General features: G+C 43.2%; 1 protein-coding gene across 5 annotated transcripts in view; it reads left to right on the top strand.

The window, feature by feature from the left end:
* The window catches only part of IPPK (inositol-pentakisphosphate 2-kinase), a 50,066-nt gene that overhangs the window by 25,526 nt on the left and 5,015 nt on the right, over window positions 1-19,525 (top strand). For all 5 annotated transcript variants that reach the window (XM_089912973.1, XM_089912971.1, XM_022564604.3 and 2 more), the window contains 5 exons: window positions 166-238; window positions 3,671-3,950; window positions 5,890-6,040; window positions 6,783-6,885; window positions 19,361-19,440. In XM_089912973.1, coding sequence (XP_089769099.1) covers window positions 166-238; window positions 3,671-3,950; window positions 5,890-6,040; window positions 6,783-6,885; window positions 19,361-19,440 — 687 coding nt within the window. The remainder of the gene's footprint in view (window positions 1-165; window positions 239-3,670; window positions 3,951-5,889; window positions 6,041-6,782; window positions 6,886-19,360; window positions 19,441-19,525) is intronic.

Below are 19,525 nucleotides of genomic sequence, written 5' to 3'. Positions count from 1 at the left end.
GGCAGGGATGGGGGTGCCTCTGTGAGTAGGGCTGGGGAGAATGCAGCTCCTTAATCTGCAAAGCTCAGAGACCTTGAGTGGCAGCTCTTGGGCATGTCCCCTGAGCCACGGGCAGGTGAATGCAAAGTCTGCTTTAATTCTGTCATTAATACTTTCTCTTTTCAGAAATAAACAGAGAATGTACTTTGCTTTGAAAAGCTTGTTACAGGAGGCACAGAACAACTTAAAGATCTTTAAGGTAAGAGCTGCTTCTGTCTTATGGCACTTTTAGGGTGGGGCCTGTTGGTGTCTGAACTGAGCTGGATGAACCCATGGTGCTTTGGTCCCTTACAGGGCTCTGTGACCTTGCAGATGAGGGCATCTGGGCTGGGGCTGGCTTAGCATGATACTTTGGGTCCTTTTTCCAAGCCTCATTTCATGGGCATGTCATCCTGGGACTCCTGGGATGTGTGATGGTGACTCCTTGACCACTGGGTGGCCTTGGGCTCCTTTGACACATAGACCCTGACTCTGGTTCTTGGAGAAAGATGGCCTTGACTGTGTCCCAGGAGCCTGTGTGGTTGAGATGGGAGCAGGAGCTGGGGCAGGGCATCCTAGAGGGTGGCCACACCTGTGCCTTTCCTCCCGAGTAACTTAGGGAACTTATAATTTGGGGATCTCCTTGTCAATTAGTGAGTTCTCAGAGTCTTGCATCCTGATCGTGGGAACGGTTCTGCATGCAGAATATTCACCATCTGGCACTGGCACCTTCTGCTTCCTCATTGCCACCTGCTGCCGGCACCCTGACCAGACTTGCTGAGGCCCTGTGGTCCCCTGGCCTGCTGCTAGTGGGAGGAGGAGGAGAGGCTGAGGGACAGGAGTGTGGAGAGAGGGGGTGCGGGGAGAGGGGAGGAGGGGCCCAGATCTGGAGGAGGGCTTGGTGTGGCCTGTGTTGGAAATGTGTCCCCTGGGATCCCCCTGGTCACCTCCTTTTCTGCTTACCACTGACTGTCCCCCGTCCTGGTTATCTTCTTATTAAGTATGACATATAAGCGAGAGTTTGTGACAGGCTCCAGGTTCACAGGCTCTGGATCTGTGTGGAGTAGCAGGGCTGTTGGATGTGGACAGCCTTGTGCCCTCTGTGTCCTGCTCCGTGTGGATAGTGCTCTTCTGCACACTGGATGCCCCTCAGAAGTGGGCTCAGAGAAGTTGGGAGGGAAGCCTATTCTTGCCTTGCTTCCCCCCATGGTTCAAAAATCTGGTCAGAGTGAATCAACTTTACCTTGTCTGCCTCCACCTTCCCAAATCTAGAAAAAGAGGACATTTTAAAATCAGTTTTTATTTCTAAATCTTATAAAGACTTCAGGAATTGTATATTTAAATCCTAAAGATAAGTTCCCTTTCATCTGGGGATTTATTTGGAACCTATAATGAGGCTGGCATTTTGTCCTAAATGGACCCTTTTCTGACTGCCCCTGCCTAGGCTGGCCCACACTTAAGCTGAGTGGTGAGTCTGGCTTGGCCCCTGGATGAGCTGACCTGTCCTGGGGCCTGGGACCTGGGACTGAGAACCCTGGCTATCTGCTGCTTCTGTTGAACTCAGCTGGGGGAAGAAAATCCAGAGGTTGAGATAATAGTTTCAAAAGAGATGGATTAAAAGAAGTGACACGGAATGATTTTTTAAAATAATCCCCGGAGCAAGTCAGTACATTATTGCAAGTGCCAGCATCCCTCAGGAGCAAGCTCTCTGGTTCTGAAGCTCACGCCTTCCCTTGTTGTGAAATTCCATGTGTGGAGAAGTTTCCTGGGCCACGGTCGGTGCTGCCACCGTGCTTTCTGTTGTTGGAGCCTTCTCCTTGTCTGTCCGAATGTCGTTCACAGACTCCAAGTCTGTGGCTCTGTCCACTAATACTGGACACTTGTGAGATGTGGGAGACATGCGGGGTTGTCACAGAGCCCAAGACGATAGCTCTCTGCCAAATGTCACATGAGGTGCTTGAGCAACCATATTTGTATATGTAAAATGCCCATCTACCTGGATTCCAGACACTGGGGAGAAGAGACCTTCTATTGTCCAGGGGTCACTCAACTGCTTATGGGCCTGGAGGAGAGAGTTTCATGGTAGGCCAAGGCTGCCCTTGCACTGGACCGCAAGCCAAACTCTGGCCCTACCTCCTGGTTGCAACCCATGTTGACTGGTTTTGGCTTGGTACTTCATCTTGGCCTGCTTTCCTCCTGGGAGCTCCTGCTTTTCCTTTGCCTGGCGCACCCTCCTCCCTCTGTAAGGCCATCTCAAGGGTCAGCATCTCTTGTTGGTTTCCCCTGGTCCTTTGGCCAGCAGTGGCCACAGTTGTGTTCCCATCTCCCTGGACATCCACATCTGTGAACTCTGATGGTGCTAACAGGGGGCTCCCAGGGGAGGCATCATGCTGCTGAATCCCGGGGACTTGCTGAGGGAGGAATGTCCAGTCCACACTTCTCACTGGGTTGAATTGACCCCCATCTGCCACCTGGGGGCAGAGCAGGGATCGTCCTCATCGTATTATCTACTACTGCATAACAGCCACTTATCATCTCAGTTTTTGTGGCCAGGAATTAAGGAGCAGCATAGCTGGTTCTGGCTCAGGGTCCCTCTTGAGGCTGCATCCCATATGAAGGCTCAGCTGGGGCCAGGGCTCTGCTCCTAGGATGGCGCCGCCACAGCCACTGGCAGAAGGCCTTAGTTCCTGGCCACGTGGGACTCCACGGGGCTGCTCAGTGTGGCTGCTGTGATCTGAGAAGAGAGTCATCAGGACAGAAGCCACAGCATCTTTTATAACTTAATCTTGCTGGGGGTATGCTATTGCTCTGCTCGTATTCTCAGTCACACAGACCAAACCTCCACAGTGCAGAGAGGACTACAGATTATGAGTGTCAAGGGATGGGGGCCATTGGGGACCTACCTGGAGGCTGCTGACCACGCTGTCTCACAGACAAGGAAACTAGGGGCAAGGGATTCATCACTCCCCTGGGATTGGCTGATGCCCAGGGTGTGGGGACCAGGATTTCCTTAGGGGTTTTCCTCCTAGATACCACAGACCCCTGTAAAAGTCACAGGGTTGTACCCACTGAGCATCCTTTCATGTAGCCCTGGGAACATTGGTGCCATAAGGAATTTCTTTGCTGGACTTGGTTTTAGAAGGCAGGATGGCCTCAAAGATGAAGATTTCTATACTAGTGATGCTGTTGGCCTTACCCACCGTGGCTGGAGCCTGGCTTAGTCTTTCGCAGAGGACAGAAGCCCTCTGGGATGCTGGCGGCCGATGTCCACACTGGCCGAGAAGTTTGCTCAGGGTCAGATGACACCGTGTGTCCCTCAGTAGCACAGTAGTGTCACTTGGCCTCTTGCGTAACAGGCTAGGGCCTTTGGGAGTTTGTGCTCTGGGCCTGAAGGTTTGTATCTCAGGCCCAGGGCTCTGATCTTTGGTTCTTGAGAACTTTTCTCCTTTTTCATGTTCCAGTGGGATTTTTCTCTTGGTCAGTGACATGGTACATGAGGGTGAGTTTCCCCAGAGGGCTGCAGTATGCGGAGACCCCAAATGGGGGCATGTAAAATGTCCGGTCCTTTGGCCTGTCTAGTGGATAGGGACGGAGGTGTCTTCCTACCGGCCTGTTGGAGTTGACGTTTCCCTGTTTCTTTCCCTTCCTGAAGAATGGTGAGCTGATCTATGGTTGTAAAGATGCCCGCAGCCCTGTGGCTGACTGGAGTGAACTTGCACACCACCTGAAGCCATTCTTCTTCCCATCCAATGGCCTGGCCAGTGGGCCCCACTGCACAAGGGCCGTGATCCGGGAGCTGGTGCGTGTCATCACACGGGTGCTACTGAGTGGCTCGGACAAGGGCCGGGCGGGCGCCCTCAGGTCGGGGCCTGGGCTGCGGGGCCCACCCGTCTGTGAAGCCAGCCCTTTCAGCAGGAGCCTGCGCTGCCAAGGTAGGCCTGGTGGGTGGGCTGGGTGCAGGGGGAGCAGAGCCTGTGGCATGGCCTGCGAAGGTCCTGCCTGGCCTCACGGAGCTTCTGTGGGAGCAGCCTCAGTCTTGTCAGGGCTCCCCAAAGCTGGGCCTCCCTGTCTCTCAGCCCCAGGTGGGGATACTGCCTTTCTCATCTCTTATCTGGGTTTATAAGTTGCAGCATACATTTGGGCTATAGGGTTTTCCCTAAATATCGTCCCACACATCTGTGCATCCTCTGTGGTTTGCTGAGTGTTTTCTCTACATTGTCCTGTTCCATCTCATTGCAACCCTGGGGATAGGTTTTCCTTGGCCTTTTTCTTAGATGGGAAGAATTGAGGCCCGGAATGTTGCAGTCCCACAGTGCAAGGCCCTTTAGGGCAGGTGGGTGGCCTCAGTGGGTGGCAGTTTGCAGACAAGTTGTGAACTCAGGCGTGAGGGACCTGTGGCTCTGGGTGCCTCCTTCTCAAGGCCCCATTCCTCACAGACTCGCTGTGGGCTGACTTTGACTCAGTGGGCCTCCAGACTTCAGGGCGATCCGGTGACTGATTTGGGTTTTTGCCATGAATGTTCATGGCCTCCTCGTTTGCCATCTTTGGTCGCCTGCTGGCGGGCTCCACAACACACTCAAGTATGTGGCATGCGGAGCCATAGCCAGGAACTTATTTTGAGGGGCCAACCAGGAAGATTCAGATTATTCAGTTTTTGTGCTGATGATCCCTGTGGGTTCTCAGAGCCTCTGAGGATGGCTGTGGGGGTGTGACATAGGAAGATGGTAGCCCTGCTCCTGCGTGGATTTTAGGTGCTACTGTTTTGCCATACAGCTTCCTAAGCACAAATCACCCTTCTTCTGTCCCCCATTTCACATTTTTCTTAGTACAAATGAATTTTGTGGGTATTTTTCTTGTTGCAAAAGTGATACCTAGTCATTTCAGACAATTTTGGTAAACTTATGCCCATATTTGGGTACTTAACTGCTTTTAAGTAGATGGAACGTGTTTGGAAGGACACACAGATGGACACTGGTCTGAGGCATTGTTGACACCTGTGGACTTTTCTTCCAGACCTTCCCTGCGTATGTACACAGACATAAACCTGACGCATGGGATGTGCAATGTGTTCTACATACTATTTTGTAACCTGATATTTTTGTCTGATCAGTATAAATCTGTATCTATATCAGCAATTGTATTTTTTGAAATTTTATGGACCATGAGGTAGATATTCCACTGTATGAATAGCCTATAATTTTAACAAATCCCTTCTAGCTGGGTCTATGCACTTTCACTCTGTCTTACATGACTGAGCATGTTTTGCCAGAGGTGGGGGAGGTCAGAGGTCAGAGTGTCAGAACTGCACATGGCCACAGCTGCTCCCTGTGACTTGGACCCATACTCATATATTTGTTTGTTCATAGGACATGGCTGTTTCTTTGAAGGATGGGATAAATGGGCTGGGACTCTGTCTCCCCAGCCCTCGAGGCCCCTGGTGCATGGCAGGGGCCCGAGAATGCTCGAGTGTGGAATGGACCTTGTTTCCGCACCATCCCTGCCATGACAGCTCCCTGCTCAGTGTGGTCACTTGTCTCTCAGTACGGGCTGTGGCTCTGGGCTTCACAGATGCAGTCTTGCAGTTTTGGAGATGTCAACATGGTTGTTTTAAATTTTGTGTCTTGTCTTATTTAGACTGAGGGTCATCTCTCTAAACTCAGATCTGGGCTGGTGTGATGGAGGTTGAAGGATGTTGAGAGGAAGGAGAGGCACAGAGTGAGGTGTGGGTCACCTGCCTTTCTTTTGTGCCTGGTCCTGAACGTCTGCTTGTCCCAGCCCCAGCAGCTCCGTGAGGCAGGGTGCGGCCTGTGCCCGCCACCTTCTTTAGTCCTTGACAGTAAACCTCTCATTTTCCCCTGATGTTCTTGGTAGGAAAAAACACCCCGGAGCGCTCAGGGTTACCGAAGGGCTGTCTTCTGTACAAAACCCTCCAGGTGCAGATGTTGGACCTGCTGGACATTGAAGGCCTCTACCCTCTGTACCGGCGGGTTGAGCGGTACCTGGAGGAGTTTCCTGAGGAGAGGTGAGGCCCAGGTCCAGGGCTCCCCTGCCCTTTCTGGGCCCCCATGGGGCCCCAGCAGCCCTGAGGGAAAGATGGGGATGAGGGGAGCAGGTCGGCCCAGTGGGAGGACAGCATTGGCCTCCGATGAGGATGACTCACCCCAGCTACCTCCCCTCCCTGCCCCCGGATGCCAGGCTCGGCCCAGAGATTCAGTGCCATGTGAAGGAGGACCAGGGTCCTGTCAGATCAGTGGTCATTTGCCCATTTCTAGAAAGGAAAAGCACATCTTGTGAACCTGACAACCCTGCATTAGGCAGCTCCATGTCCTGAGTTGGGCTGAGCCTGCAGGGGGCAGTGCTGCTCCACAGTCAGTGAGCCGTGCTCACCCAGCCACCGCTGGGCTTTGGCCTTCAGGCACTGCCTTGTCCATCTCCTGGCCATCTTGATGGGGGTTGCTAGGGTCCACACCTGTGGCATGTGGTGGAGGCTGGGGCCATTGCCCAGGCCTGGCTTCGCTTCCTCCCTAGCACCCCTTCACTAGCATCTCTTACCTGGACACCATTTGTCATAAATAAGAGACGTTCAGCCTTGGCTCTCCTGGTTCTGGTCTTGCAAGACGCTTCATAACGAAGTTTAGCATTAGGAAGAGATGAATCCATTAATGTTCTTTAAAACCAGATGTATGATTCTTAAACTGCTAACAGTTTAACAAATGATTTCCAGACAGCTTTGTTATCCTGTTTTTTTGTGCTTTGTCCTTCAGAAAAACATTGCAAATAGATGGGCCTTATGATGAAGCATTTTACCAGAGGCTGCTTGATCTTTCCACTGAGGATGATGGCACAGTGGCTTTTGCACTGACAAAGGTGGGTAGATCCTTCCAGAAACACACTGCATGCTTCTTAGGCTCTTAACACTAACTCGGGGTTTTCCTAAGAAGTGTTTCCCAGTACCTACCCCTGATGGTTAAAGCAGAAAAATTGGGGATTAAAAAAACGTGGCTAAAGTTTCCCCCAGATGGACTGGGCCGGGTGGTAATAACGTTACTTTAGCTTCTAGGAAGGATTTCCCTGTGTTCACTTGGCTCCAGGCCACTCTGGGCCCAGCCCTCTCTCCACCCTCCCTGTACTGGGGTTCAGGACCTGAGGCCACTGCTCTGTGCTTCCTTCTTAGCAGCCTTAGAACAGGCTAGCGCCAACCATTCCTCTCCTTACAGCCCTCAGTGGGACTCTAGGCCCGGACCCCACCTGTGGTTGTGTGTGGCTGGCTTCCTTCCTCCCCATACCTCAGGCCAAGGGGCACCCTGGGAGAATCTCTTAGGGAAGAGGCCTCATCCCATTCTTTCCGGTTCTGTAAAATCGGAATTCAGGGGCTCCATGAACTTGGATAGGAAAAAAATTACATCTTTGTTTTCACTAACCTCTGATTGAAATTAGTGTTTCCTTCCATTACGAATGTGGCAACAACCACCGTGTGGTCAGCAGGACCCCCAACTTTGCCATTTAGAGAAATCAGACCTTTTAATTTCACACTGTAGTTGCTACAGATATCTCATGATAACTTTATATTCTTCACTCCTGAGATTTTGTTATGTAATACTACATAATATATTTGTTTTAAAAAATAGTTCGGTATTTGACATGGTCAAGCCTCTATTTTTTATTTTCTGCATTTAAAAATGTTATTCTGAGAGGGATCCATAGGCTTCATTGGGCTGTCAAAGGTTTTGCTAAAATGGTTAAGGAATACTGTTCTAGTGGGAGCAAAGTGACAAAAAGGTAGGAACAAAACAGAATGACCTCCTTCTCTACATCCTCTGGGCAGCTGCCCTGGAGCCCTTAGTTTAACTGTCCTGGTCCTGACAATGTGTCTGTGGTTCTCACTTGTTAAGAGTCCTCACTCTTGTCCTTGGGTGGGTGCTCCCTCCCTCCCAGGTTGGGTGCTCCCTCTTCTGCAGCTGTTGGGCTTTTGAGGAGGTCCCCTCCAAAGCCAAGGGCCCTGAGGGAATTAGCTGAGGTGCTTGGGCATAGAGCTGTCCTCAAGGTGGGGAGAGACCCAAAAGGGGGCCTCTATCGGAATAAAGTGACGGACTGCCCTGCATTGTCTGCAACTTGGGTACATTGATTTAGTAATAAGTATCAGTATTCCATTTTTCAAGAGAAGAAGCATAGGACTTTACTTCCTTTTTTACACTTCTATATTTTTCAAAATTGTGATAAATAAGCATGGATTACTTTTTAATTTTATTGCAATTTTTAAACCTCATATGTAAACATAATCTTGTAAGAGATTCAAGCAATCATTACGCAACTATCAGAATGACTAAAATAGTAACATTGAAATAACACTGAATGCTGGTGCAGAGAAACTAGATTTGCAGAGCTAAACATGCATGTGCCCTATAACCCAGCACCTGCACTCCCGGGCATTTGTCACAGAGAAGGGAAGACTCAGGCTTACCCAAAACCCTGTACAGGAGTGTTCATAGCAGCTTTATTTGTGATAGCTAGAAGCTGGGCACAACTCAAGTGTCTGTCAACAGGTGGCCTACAACAGGTTACATAAACTGGAACTGTTGAGCAGTAAAAAGGAACGAAATCTCAATACACACAACAACCTGGGTGAATCTTCAGAGAAATGTGCTGAGTGACAAAAGCCAGTCCCAAAAGATCACACACTATGATTCTGTTTAAATGACATTCTTGAAATGACAAAGATGAATGGTTGCTGTGGGATGGGGAGGAGGTGGAAGGAAGGGGGTGTGGTTATAAAAGGTCAACAAAGAGGGATCTTCTGGTGATGGAACTGCTCTGTATTTTAACTGTGGTGGCAGATGCATGAACCTACATGTGTGATAAAATGCACAACACACAGGACTACATGTAAAACTTGGGAGATTGGAATAAGATCATGGAGTGTATCAATGTCACTATCCTGGCTGTGATATTATACTATATAGTTTTGCAAGATGTCACCATTGGGGGAGACTGGGTAAAGGGCACTCAGGATCACCTGCATGTGAACCTACAATTATCTCAAAACAAATAATTTAATGAAAAAGATTCAAGCAGTGAGTATATTGTCCGGGAATATCCCACAGGCCGCGGAGCGGCTGGGCCCGTGAGCCATGGCTGCTGAGCCTGCGCGTCCGGAGCCTGTGCTCCGCAACGGGAGAGGCCACAGCAGTGAGAGGCCCGCGTACCGCAAAAAAAAAAAAAAAAAAAAAAAAAATGTGATGTTATTCCTGCCCAAGCAATAGGTGTCCACTGTTAACAGTATGTATCTTTTCAGAACTTCACACTAACACACACACACTCACTCATACCATTTGGGGGATTATCCACATTATACGTGTTCTTCACTAGCTTGCATTTAACCTAACATGGCTTGAAGTCTGTCTGTGTTGGAATATAAGGGTCTGCCTCTTTTTTTGTTTTAGGGATTTAGGTTCTGTTAGTTGGAATCTGAAGAAGGTGGAAGTGAAGCTGAAGCTGGGGGAGCAGGTTGAGAATATTCCTAGGCTACAGACTATTGAAAGTTCTTTCATGAATACTGTTTATCTAATTGAGCTTTGTACCTCTGATGAAATGAGAGAGGTGCGAATATTGTATTTATTTCGAAGCTCAGGAAACTGCAGCCCAGCGTATTTCTTGCTTTCTGACTATCGTTTAGTATTCTGTAATGGGAGTCAGGAAACTTTTTCTATAAAGGGCCAGACACCACAGCTCTCATCCCAATCTAGAAAACTGATACTGGTGCACAATGGCTTGGAATGGGCTGCAAGGGCCCATACGGTGATTGCTATGGGCAAGGCACAGGAGTCTTATCTGGAAGGTAGAGGAGGGTGTATCCAGGGGGTCTGGTTTGGGGTTGACAAAATGCGTTTAGGGCTTCTTTCCAAGTTCTGCTTTTACATGATCTCTGGACCCCTAAACTGATGGTTCTCAGTCCTAGCAGATCCAACACTCTTTTTCTATAGCAAATACTGTAATTCCCCCTTTACTATCTTGAAATGAAATTCATAGATAATATAACCTACCTAAACACATCTTAACTGTAATATAGATTTTTGTTTTGTTTTGGTTTTGTTTTTTTGCGGTACGCGGGCCTCTCACTGTTGTGGCCTCTCCCGTTGCGGAGCACAGGCTCCAGACGCGCAGGCTCAGCGGCCATGGCTCACGGGCCCAGCTGCTCCGCGGCATGTGGGATCTTCCCGGACCGGGGCACGAACCCCTGTCCCCTGCATCGGCAGGCGGACTCTCAACCACTGCGCCACCAGGGAAGCCCCTGTAATATAGTTTTAACTGTAATATAAATGGGGAGAAAAAAAAGGCAAGTATTTTGTCATAAAATAACATGTATTTAAATTAAAAAAAAAAAAAGGCCGGGGTGGCAGAGAGTAAATGCTTTAGGCTTTGGCCATCTGGTCTCTGTTGTAGCTACTTAGCTCTGCCATCATAGCTCAGAAGCAGCCAGAGACAAATATAAATGAGCATGGCTGTGTTCTAGTAAACCTTTATTTACAAAAACAGGTGGCAGGCTGGATTTTGCCCCTGGCCTGTAGTTTGCTGACTTCTGTGCACTTTTGCTTGTTAGTTTTTATATTCATTTTTTTCTCTGTTGGTTTGGGAGTTAGACATTCTGCTACTGTCATTTTTCTGGTTACTTGTTCAATTTGACCATGCATATTTAAAGACTAAAATTAATAATTTAACCCCCACTCCCACCCCAACACCTGCCACACAGATACATAATATTGGGTTGGCCAAAAAGTTCATCTGGGATACTTTAATTCCAGTTATCGCTCCCAACTTATATGCAGTTATTGTCATATAAGTTTTTGTCATATAACTTTTCTTGGGCGTATACCTAGGAGTGGAGCTGCTGGGTCAAGTGGTAACTTACGTTTAACTTTTTCAGGAACTGCCAGACTGTTTTCCAAAATGGCTGTACCATTTTACATTCCCACCAGCAGTGTACAGGGTTCCAGTTTCTCCGTATCTTTTACAGAACTTGTTACCTGCCCTCTATTTGTCTTATTGTTTTTTTTTTTTAAAAAATCGCAATTTACAGTATTATTTTTTACAGGTGTTTGTTTAGATCTACCACGTTTACCCATATCTTTGCTTAACATTCTTATATCTCAGATCTTACCTCTTTTTCCTATAAAAGTTTTATTGTGATATGTTACATACCATACAATTTACCTGCTTAAAGTATGCAATTTGGTGGTTTTTACTATATTCACAGATATGTGTAAGCAGCATCACAGTCAATTTTAGAACATTTTCATCACCTAAAAAAAATTCTGTACCCTTTAGCCATCATCTCCTTATCTCCTCATCCCCAGCAGCCCTAAGCAACTACTAATCTACTTAAAAAAATTAATTTATTTATTTTTGGCTGCATTGGGCCTTTGTTGCTGTGCGTGGGCTTTCCCTAGTTGTGGTGAGCGGGGGCTACTCTTTATTTTGGTGCGCAGGCTTCTCATTGCGGTGGCTTCTCTTGCTGCGGATCACGGGCTCTAGGAGCGCAGGTTTCAGTATTTGTGGTGCGTGGGCTCAGTAGTTGTGGCTCGCAGGCTCTAGAGCACAGGCTCAGTAGTTGTGGCACACGGGCTTAGTTGCTTTGCAGCATGTGGGATCTTCCTGGACCAGGGCTAGAACCCATGTCCCCTGCATTGGCAGGTGGATTCTTAACCACTGCGCCACCAGGGAAGCCCCCTAATCTAATTTTTATCTCTATAGGTTTGCCTATTCCAGATATTGCATATGAATGGAATCATTCAATAGGTGGTCCTTTATGACTGGCTTCTTGCACTTTAGCATAATATTTGCAAGGTTCATGTGTATTGTAGCAGGTATCAATACTTCATTTCTTTTTATGGCTGAATAATATTCCATTGTATAGATATACTGTATTTTGTTTATCCATTCATCAGTTTGATGAGCATTTGGGTTGTTTTCACTTTTTGGCTATTATGAATAATGTTGCTATAAATATGTGTATAAATTTTTCTGTGGACATATTTTTACTTTTCTTGGGCATATACCTAGGAGTGGAGCTCAGGAGCTCAGGAATTTCAGGAACTGCCAGACTGTCTTCCAAATGGCTGTACCATTTTACATTCCCACCAGCAGTGTACAGGTTTCCAGCTTCTCCATATCTTTGACAACACTTGTTACCTGCCCTTTTGTTTTTAGCCATCCTGGTGGGTATGAAATGGTATCTCATTGTGGTTTTGATTTGCATTTCTGTGAAGACTAAGAGCATTTTTTAATGTGCTTATTGCCCATTTGTATATTTTCTTTGGAGAAATACCTATTCAGGTCCTTTGATCACTTTTAAATTATGTTATTTGTTTCATTGTTGAGTTGTAGGGATTCTGTATATTGTGGATAGTAAGCCCTTAACAGATATATGATTTGCAAATATATTCTGTCAGAGACCTTTTCACTTTTTTGATAATGTTCTTTGTTGTAAAATATTTGCAATTTAAAAACTTTACTTGTTCATTTGAAATATAGTTGATGTACAATATTATGTTAGTTTCAGGTATACTACATAGTGATTTGACATTTGCATACATTATGATATGATTACCATGATAAATCTAGTAACCATCTGTCCCCATACATAAAAAAGTTTTTAACTTTGATGAGGTCCAGTTTGTCTGTTTTTCTCTTTTGTTGTTTGTGCTTTTGGTGTCATATCTAAGAATTCATTGCTAAATCCGAAGTCATGAATATTTTCCCCTGTTTCTTCAAAGAGTTTTAGCTCTTAAATTTAGTTCTTTGATCCATTTTGAGTTAATTTTTATATATGATTTGAGGTAGAGATCCAACTTCATTCTTTGTATGTGGATATATAGTTGTCCCAGCACCATTTGTTGAAGAGACTATTTTTTCCCATAAATATATGGGTTTATTTCTGGATAGTCAATTGTGTGCCATTGATATATATGTCTATACTTATGCTTGTACCCTGCCTTGATTACTGTTGCTTTTTAGTAAGTTTTGAAATTGTTCTTTTGCAAGATTGTTCTGGCTATTAGGAGCCCCTTGTAATTTCATTATGAATTTTAGAATCAGCTTGCCAAGTGCTACAAGGAAGCCAGCAGAGATTGTGATAGGGATTGTGGTGAATCTGCAGATTGCTTGCATATGGCCATCTTTATAATAGTAAGTCTTCCAGTTTGTTAACATGGGATGTTGTTCCATTTATTCAGATCTTTGTTTTTCTTTCAGCAGTCTTTTCAGAGATACATTTTGTACTTTGTTAAGTTTATCCCTGAGTGTTTTCTTTTTGCTGTTGTAAATGAAGTTGTTTTCTTAATTCCATTTTTAGATTGATCATTGCAAGTGTATAGAAATACAATTTGTTTTTGTATATTGATCTTATAGCTTACAACCTTGCTGAATTTATTAGTTCTAATAGTTTTTTACTGAATTTCTTAGGATTTTCTCTATATAAGATCATTTAGAGATAGTTTTACTTCTTCCTTTCTTTGGTTGCCTTTTATGTCTTTTTCTTGCATAACAGCCCTTGGCTAGAACCTTTAGTGCAATGCTAAATGCAAGAACAGACCTGTCTGATTTGTTTCCGGTCTTATTGGGACAGCATTCAGTCTTTCATCATTATGTGTAATGTTAGCTTTGGGCTTTTCGTAGCTATCCTTTATTGGGTTGAAGAAGTTCCCTTCTTTTCTTAAATTGTTGAATGTTTTTATCATGAAAGGATGTTGGATTTTGTCAAATGTCTTTTCTGCGTCGATTGATATTTATTATCATGTGTTTTGTTTTTCTATAGATATGACATATTAATTTATTTTTGGATGTTAAAACCAACCTTGCATTCCTGGGATAAACCCCACTTGGTCTATGATTCTTCTTATATATTGCTGGATTCAATTTGCTATAATTTTGTTGAGGCTTTTTGTGTCCATTCTCATAAGAGGTATTGGTCTGTAATACTGGCCTTGTCGAACGAGTTGAAGTATTTCAGCCTCTTTTTTTTGGAAAGGTTTGAGAAGGACTGATGGTAATTCTTCTTTAAATATTGATATTTGATAGAATTCACCAGTGAAGCCATCTGGGTCTGGGCTTTTCTTTGTAGGTAGTGTTTTGATACCCAGTTAAGTCTCTTTACTTGGTATAGAAAATTGTGCTATTTCTTCTTGAGTCAGTTTTTGTAGTTTGTACCTTTTTAGGAGTTTTTCCATTTTATCTAAGTTGTCTAATTTATTGGCCTACAGTTGTTTACAGTTTTCCTCTTCTTGAAGTATATCTTTTAGAAGTTACTTTAGTGAATGTCTTTTGGTAAATTCTCTTTGTATCTGTTTATCTGGATATATTTATATTTTGTCATAGTTTTGAAAGGTAATTTTTTCTAGGTACAAAGAAGAGGTTGATTATTTTTCTATTAGCATTTAACCATTTTATGCAACATTATCTGACTGTGGATGTTTCTGCTGAGATGTTTTCTGTCAGTCTAACTGTCTTTCCTCAGGAGGTGATTATTTTCTCTATGGTTGCTTTTAAAGTCTCCTCTTTTTAAATTTGACATTTTAGTGCAATGTGATTAGGTGTGGTGTACTTTTAATTTACTCTGCTTGGTGTATGTTGTGCTTTCTCTATTTGTGGATGTGTCTTTTATTAGTTCTGGAAAATCCTCAACCATTTTCTCTTCACATATTTTCTCTTCTCCATTACCCTATTCTCTTCTTCTGGGACTCTAATTAGATATATATATCAGAGCTCATTTTTATCATTTTCTTCAGTTCTACCTTCCCATTCACTGATTCTTTCTTCACCTGTGTCTAATCTGTTCATTCATTTGTTCAATGAGTTTTCCACTTCATTAGTTATATTTTTAATTTCTCTCAAAGTTCTGTGTGGCTCATTTTCATATCTGTTTGGTATTTTTGATAGTTCCTTGTTGCTTGCCCTCTTTTAAATTCCATCTTTTATTTCTTTAAACAATTTATGAATAGTTGTTTTATATTCTGTATCTAAGTTACAGTAAAATTTTGGAGGTAAAAAATCTCTTGTTATTTTACTGACTCATCCTTGCTGCTTTGTTTGCTTGGGTTTTTAATTATGTATGATTGTGAGCTCATATTTGTTTGATTTTGATCTATGAGAATCTTGGGGACCTAAACAGGGGATGCTTTCCTCCAGAGGAAATATGGATTCTTGACTTAAGGGAGAAGTATCAGGTTTAGACCCTGTGCTCCATGGCTTATTCCTAGAAACCATGCCTGCACTGACGTTGCCTACAGGGCAGCTTAGCCTTCCAATTGCTCCTTGCTCAAAACTCTAGTTTCAGCTCCTGTGGGAGTGAGTGTGAGAAGAGGGGATTGGGTTGGGGATTTCCTTTACCTTCTGCAAGCCTAGCAGTGCATTAAAAGTGTTAACAGGGATATCATTGTTTTGTAGGAGGTGCCTTGGAAGTTCTCCATACACCTAAAAGTGTTGTTCTCCTTAATATGGTCACATAATTAATTGTCATTTATTTGGGTGTTATCTTTAATTTGTTACTGTTAAAAATGTTTACATTCACATTTTTGTACTTTAACCCTTGTGCACTTAAGCATATCTTCCAGAGTGATTCTTAGAAGTTAAATTGCTAGATTTATTTTTTATAGATTGTCATATTGTCCTCCTGAAAAGATTTTGCCAATTTATATTCCTTCTTGTAACAGTCGAGGGTCCTGTTTCCCACATGCCCTCCAAATTACTTGATATTTCTAGTATTTAAAAGTTTGATTTTAATTTTCTAGGCTTTTGTTTCATTAACCATTTGTAATGTTGAAATACAGCACATATAGAAAAGTGCACAGAAAGAGGTAAAGCTCAATGATTTGTCATAAAGAAAACTCTTGGAGAACTACCAGTTAGGTCTGAATATGGAACACTGGCAGCTAATTAGAATCCCTATTGGTTTCCTGTACAGTTATTCCTCTTGCCTTTCTCCCTCAAGTTAACTATTGTATTGACTTACATACCTATAGTTTAGTTGTTTTTGAACTTTATTATTACAGAATCATGCATATATCTCGTGTCTTGTTTTTTTTTTATGTTCTATATAACATGTATAAGATTTACTCATGTTATTGCATGCATTTCCATATTTTCAGTGCTTTGTAGTGATCTATTTAAATGGATATCACCCATTCTACTGTTGATGGATATTTGAGTTGCTCCCAGTTTTGACCGTTATGAATAAAGTTTCTGCAAAACATTCTTGTACAGATCTCTTAGTGTACATGCACATACGTTTCTCTTGGGTATATTCCTAGGAGTGGAATTTCTGGGTCAGAGGTGTGAGCATATTTAGCTTTAGTAGGTACTATGTAATAGTTTTACCTGTTTATATTCCCTACAACAGGCTAGGGTAGTTCGACAGACTAGGGGGTTCCTGTGGCCCCATACCCTCTCTGCCACTGGGTTGTGGGTCTTTTTAATTTTAGCCATTCTAGTGAATGTGTAATGGTAGCTTATTGTGGTAATGAGATTCAACACCTTTTCATATGTTTATTGGCCATTTATATTTTCTTTTCCATGAGGCACCTATTTAAGCCTCTTGCCCAGTTTTTTGTATGGTTGTCTGTCTTTTTCTTATTGGTTTGAAGGAAATCTTTATGTATTCTGGATAGATGCTCATTGTCAGATATGTGTGCTACAGATATCTTCTTCCACTTGCCATTTTACTCTCTTAATAAAGTCATTTTCAGAAGGGGAGGTCATAATTTTAAGGTCATTTAATTTACATCTTTTTCCTTCTTTAGCAGTCTTTAAGTTTTATCTACCTTAAAGTCACACAGATATTTTAGAAACTTTGTTTTGCCTTCTGCAAATTGATTTTTGGTATGGCATGAGGTAAGGTTTTATTTTCATATGCGGTTGTCCTAGAATCATAGGAATTGTCCTGATCACTCTAGAGTCATAATGAATCTTGATACCCAGTAGAGTAAATCCTTCTACTTTCTTCAGGAATGTCTTTCTTTTAATTAATGCCTTGGCTCTTCTTGACCTTTTGCTTATCTGTACAAATCTTAGAATCAACTTGTTCAAGAAAAGAAACAGACTCACAGATAACAGAGAATAAATGAGTGGTTATCACTGGGGAGAGGGATGAGGGAGAGGCAAGATAGGGGTTGGGGATTAAGAGGTACAAATTACTATGTATAAAATAAATAAGCTACAAGGGTATATTGTACAACACAGGGAATATAGCCAATAGTTAATAATAGTTATAAATGGTGTATAACTTTAAAAAGTTGCGACTCACTGTGTTGTACACCTGAAGCTTATATAATATTGTACATCAATATACCTAAAAAAAAATTTTTTTTTAAAGAATGAACTTTGTTCAGTTCTACAAGGAAAAGCAACAACAGACCTTTTGGGATTTTGATTGACTTGGCTTTAAAATGATGACAAGAGTTGACATCCATACAATATTAAGGCTTCCAACATGGGCGTTTTCTTTTTATTAGGTGTTATTTAAAGTCTGATAAAACATTTTATGATTTTCTTTAGAGAGATCTTATATTTTATTAGATATATTCCTAGATATTTGATGGTTTTAGATATAGATGGTATCTATGTGGATATATAGGAATGTAATTGATTTTTCTACTTTGACCTCTTTATCTGTCAACCTTGTTGAAGTCACTTACTAATTCTAACAATCTATAGCTTCTGTTGGATTTTCATTATATATAATATATGTAATATATGTATGATTATATATAATCATATTGTTTGTGAATTTGATTTTTTTTCTTTCCGATCCTTATACTTTTCACTTATTTATTTTGTTTTGCCTAACTGCATATAGTTAATTTTTGTTCCCACTCTCAAAGAGTAAGTATTTACCATTAAGTAAATTGTTTGCTGTAGGTTTTTTTGGGCATTGCTTAGTTTATTTTTAAAATAAATAACCATTATCAAATTAAGGAAGCTCCCTTCTATTCCTGATTTGTTAAGAGTTTTTATCAGGAGTGGGTGTTGAGTTTTTCAATGCCTTTTCTGTTTCTGTTGAGAAGATCATGTGACTTTTCTCCTATTTTCTTTTAATGTGATTACAGGTATACCTCAGAGATATTGTGGGTTTGGTTCCAGACCACCACAATAAAGCAAATATCTTAATAAAGCGAGTTACATGAATTTTTTGGTTTCCCAGTGCATATCAAAGTTATGTTTACACTATATTAAGTGCACAATAGTATTATGTCTTAAAAAATGTATATACATTAATTAAAAAATATTTCATTGCTAAAATATGCTGACCATCACCTGAGCCTTCAGCAAGTAATCTTTTTGCTGGCAGAGGGTCTTGCCTCGATGTTCATGGCTAATGACTGATCAGGGTAGTGGTCAGGGTGGTGGCTGCTGGAGGTTGGTGTGGCCATGGCAATTTCTTAAAATAAGACACCAGTGAAGTTTAACACATTGGCTAACTCTTCCTTCCATGAATGATTTATCTGAAGCATGAAATGCTCTTTGAAAGCACTTAACCCACAGCAGAACTTCTTTCAAAATTGGAGTCAGTCCTCTCAAACTCTGCTGCTCCTGCTTTATCAACTAAGTTTACATCATATTCTCAATTCTCTGTCATTACAGCAATCTTAGCAGCATCTTCACTAGTAGATTCCATTTCAAGAAACCACTTTCTTTTTGCTCATCCAGAAGAAGCAAGTCCTCATCCAGTAAAATTTGCTCATAAGATTGCAGCAATTCAGTCACATCTTTGACTTCAGAGTTGAAACTCCTGGGTTTGAGTCTAGCCTAGCAGTGCAGAGTGGACAGGTCGTTCTATATCTGTTTCCTTATCCATAAACTGGGACACTAGCAGTGCCTGCCTGTGGGGTTGCTGTGGGGATGAAGTGAGTTAACAGTTGGTGATCCCTCTGTTTTGCAGTGTCATTCATGGAAGCTGCATGACATTCTAGTGTGCTATGTGATCTGGGGACATTTTGTTGCTCTAAGCAGGGCCTTGGTGTGTGTCTGTGTGCCGCTGTCTTGAGGTATAGAGTGGTATGCTCAGTGCTGTCAGTGTGGCTAGCACATCAATAGCTGACGCCACTTACTGCTTTTTCTTCCAAGGTGGGCTGTGATTGTCTTGCCAAAGACAAGCCCTAGGTCCCAGGTTTTGGAATCAGGGTCCATACACTGCCTGCAGTGAGAGGTCAGAGGGCAGCACTGGCCTCTAATGAGCTCTTTGGGACTGGGTCTTCCTAACCTACCCCCAGGTCTGGGACCAGTTCTTGGACCTCTCCAGTGGGGAAGGGTGTGTGTGGCAATGCCATGGAGCTGACCTCTCCTTCCCCTGCAGGTTCAGCAGTACCGGGTCGCCATGACTGCGAAAGACTGCTCCATCATGATCGCACTCTCTCCTTGTCTGCAGGATGCAAGGTGAGGCACCTGCTACTGTGTCGTGTGTCCTTGGTCTAGCAGGGTTTTGTGGATTGGCAAGAGAGTTGGTGTCCCTATATTTAGA

This window comes from Delphinapterus leucas, chromosome 6 (assembly GCF_059928025.1).
Source record: "Delphinapterus leucas isolate spDelLeu-1000000601 "Yukka" chromosome 6, BTC_Dleu_Yukka2, whole genome shotgun sequence".
NCBI lineage: Eukaryota > Metazoa > Chordata > Mammalia > Artiodactyla > Monodontidae > Delphinapterus > Delphinapterus leucas.
Note: the sequence above shows the minus strand (reverse complement) of the source record. Positions and strands in the feature narration are given on the sequence as shown.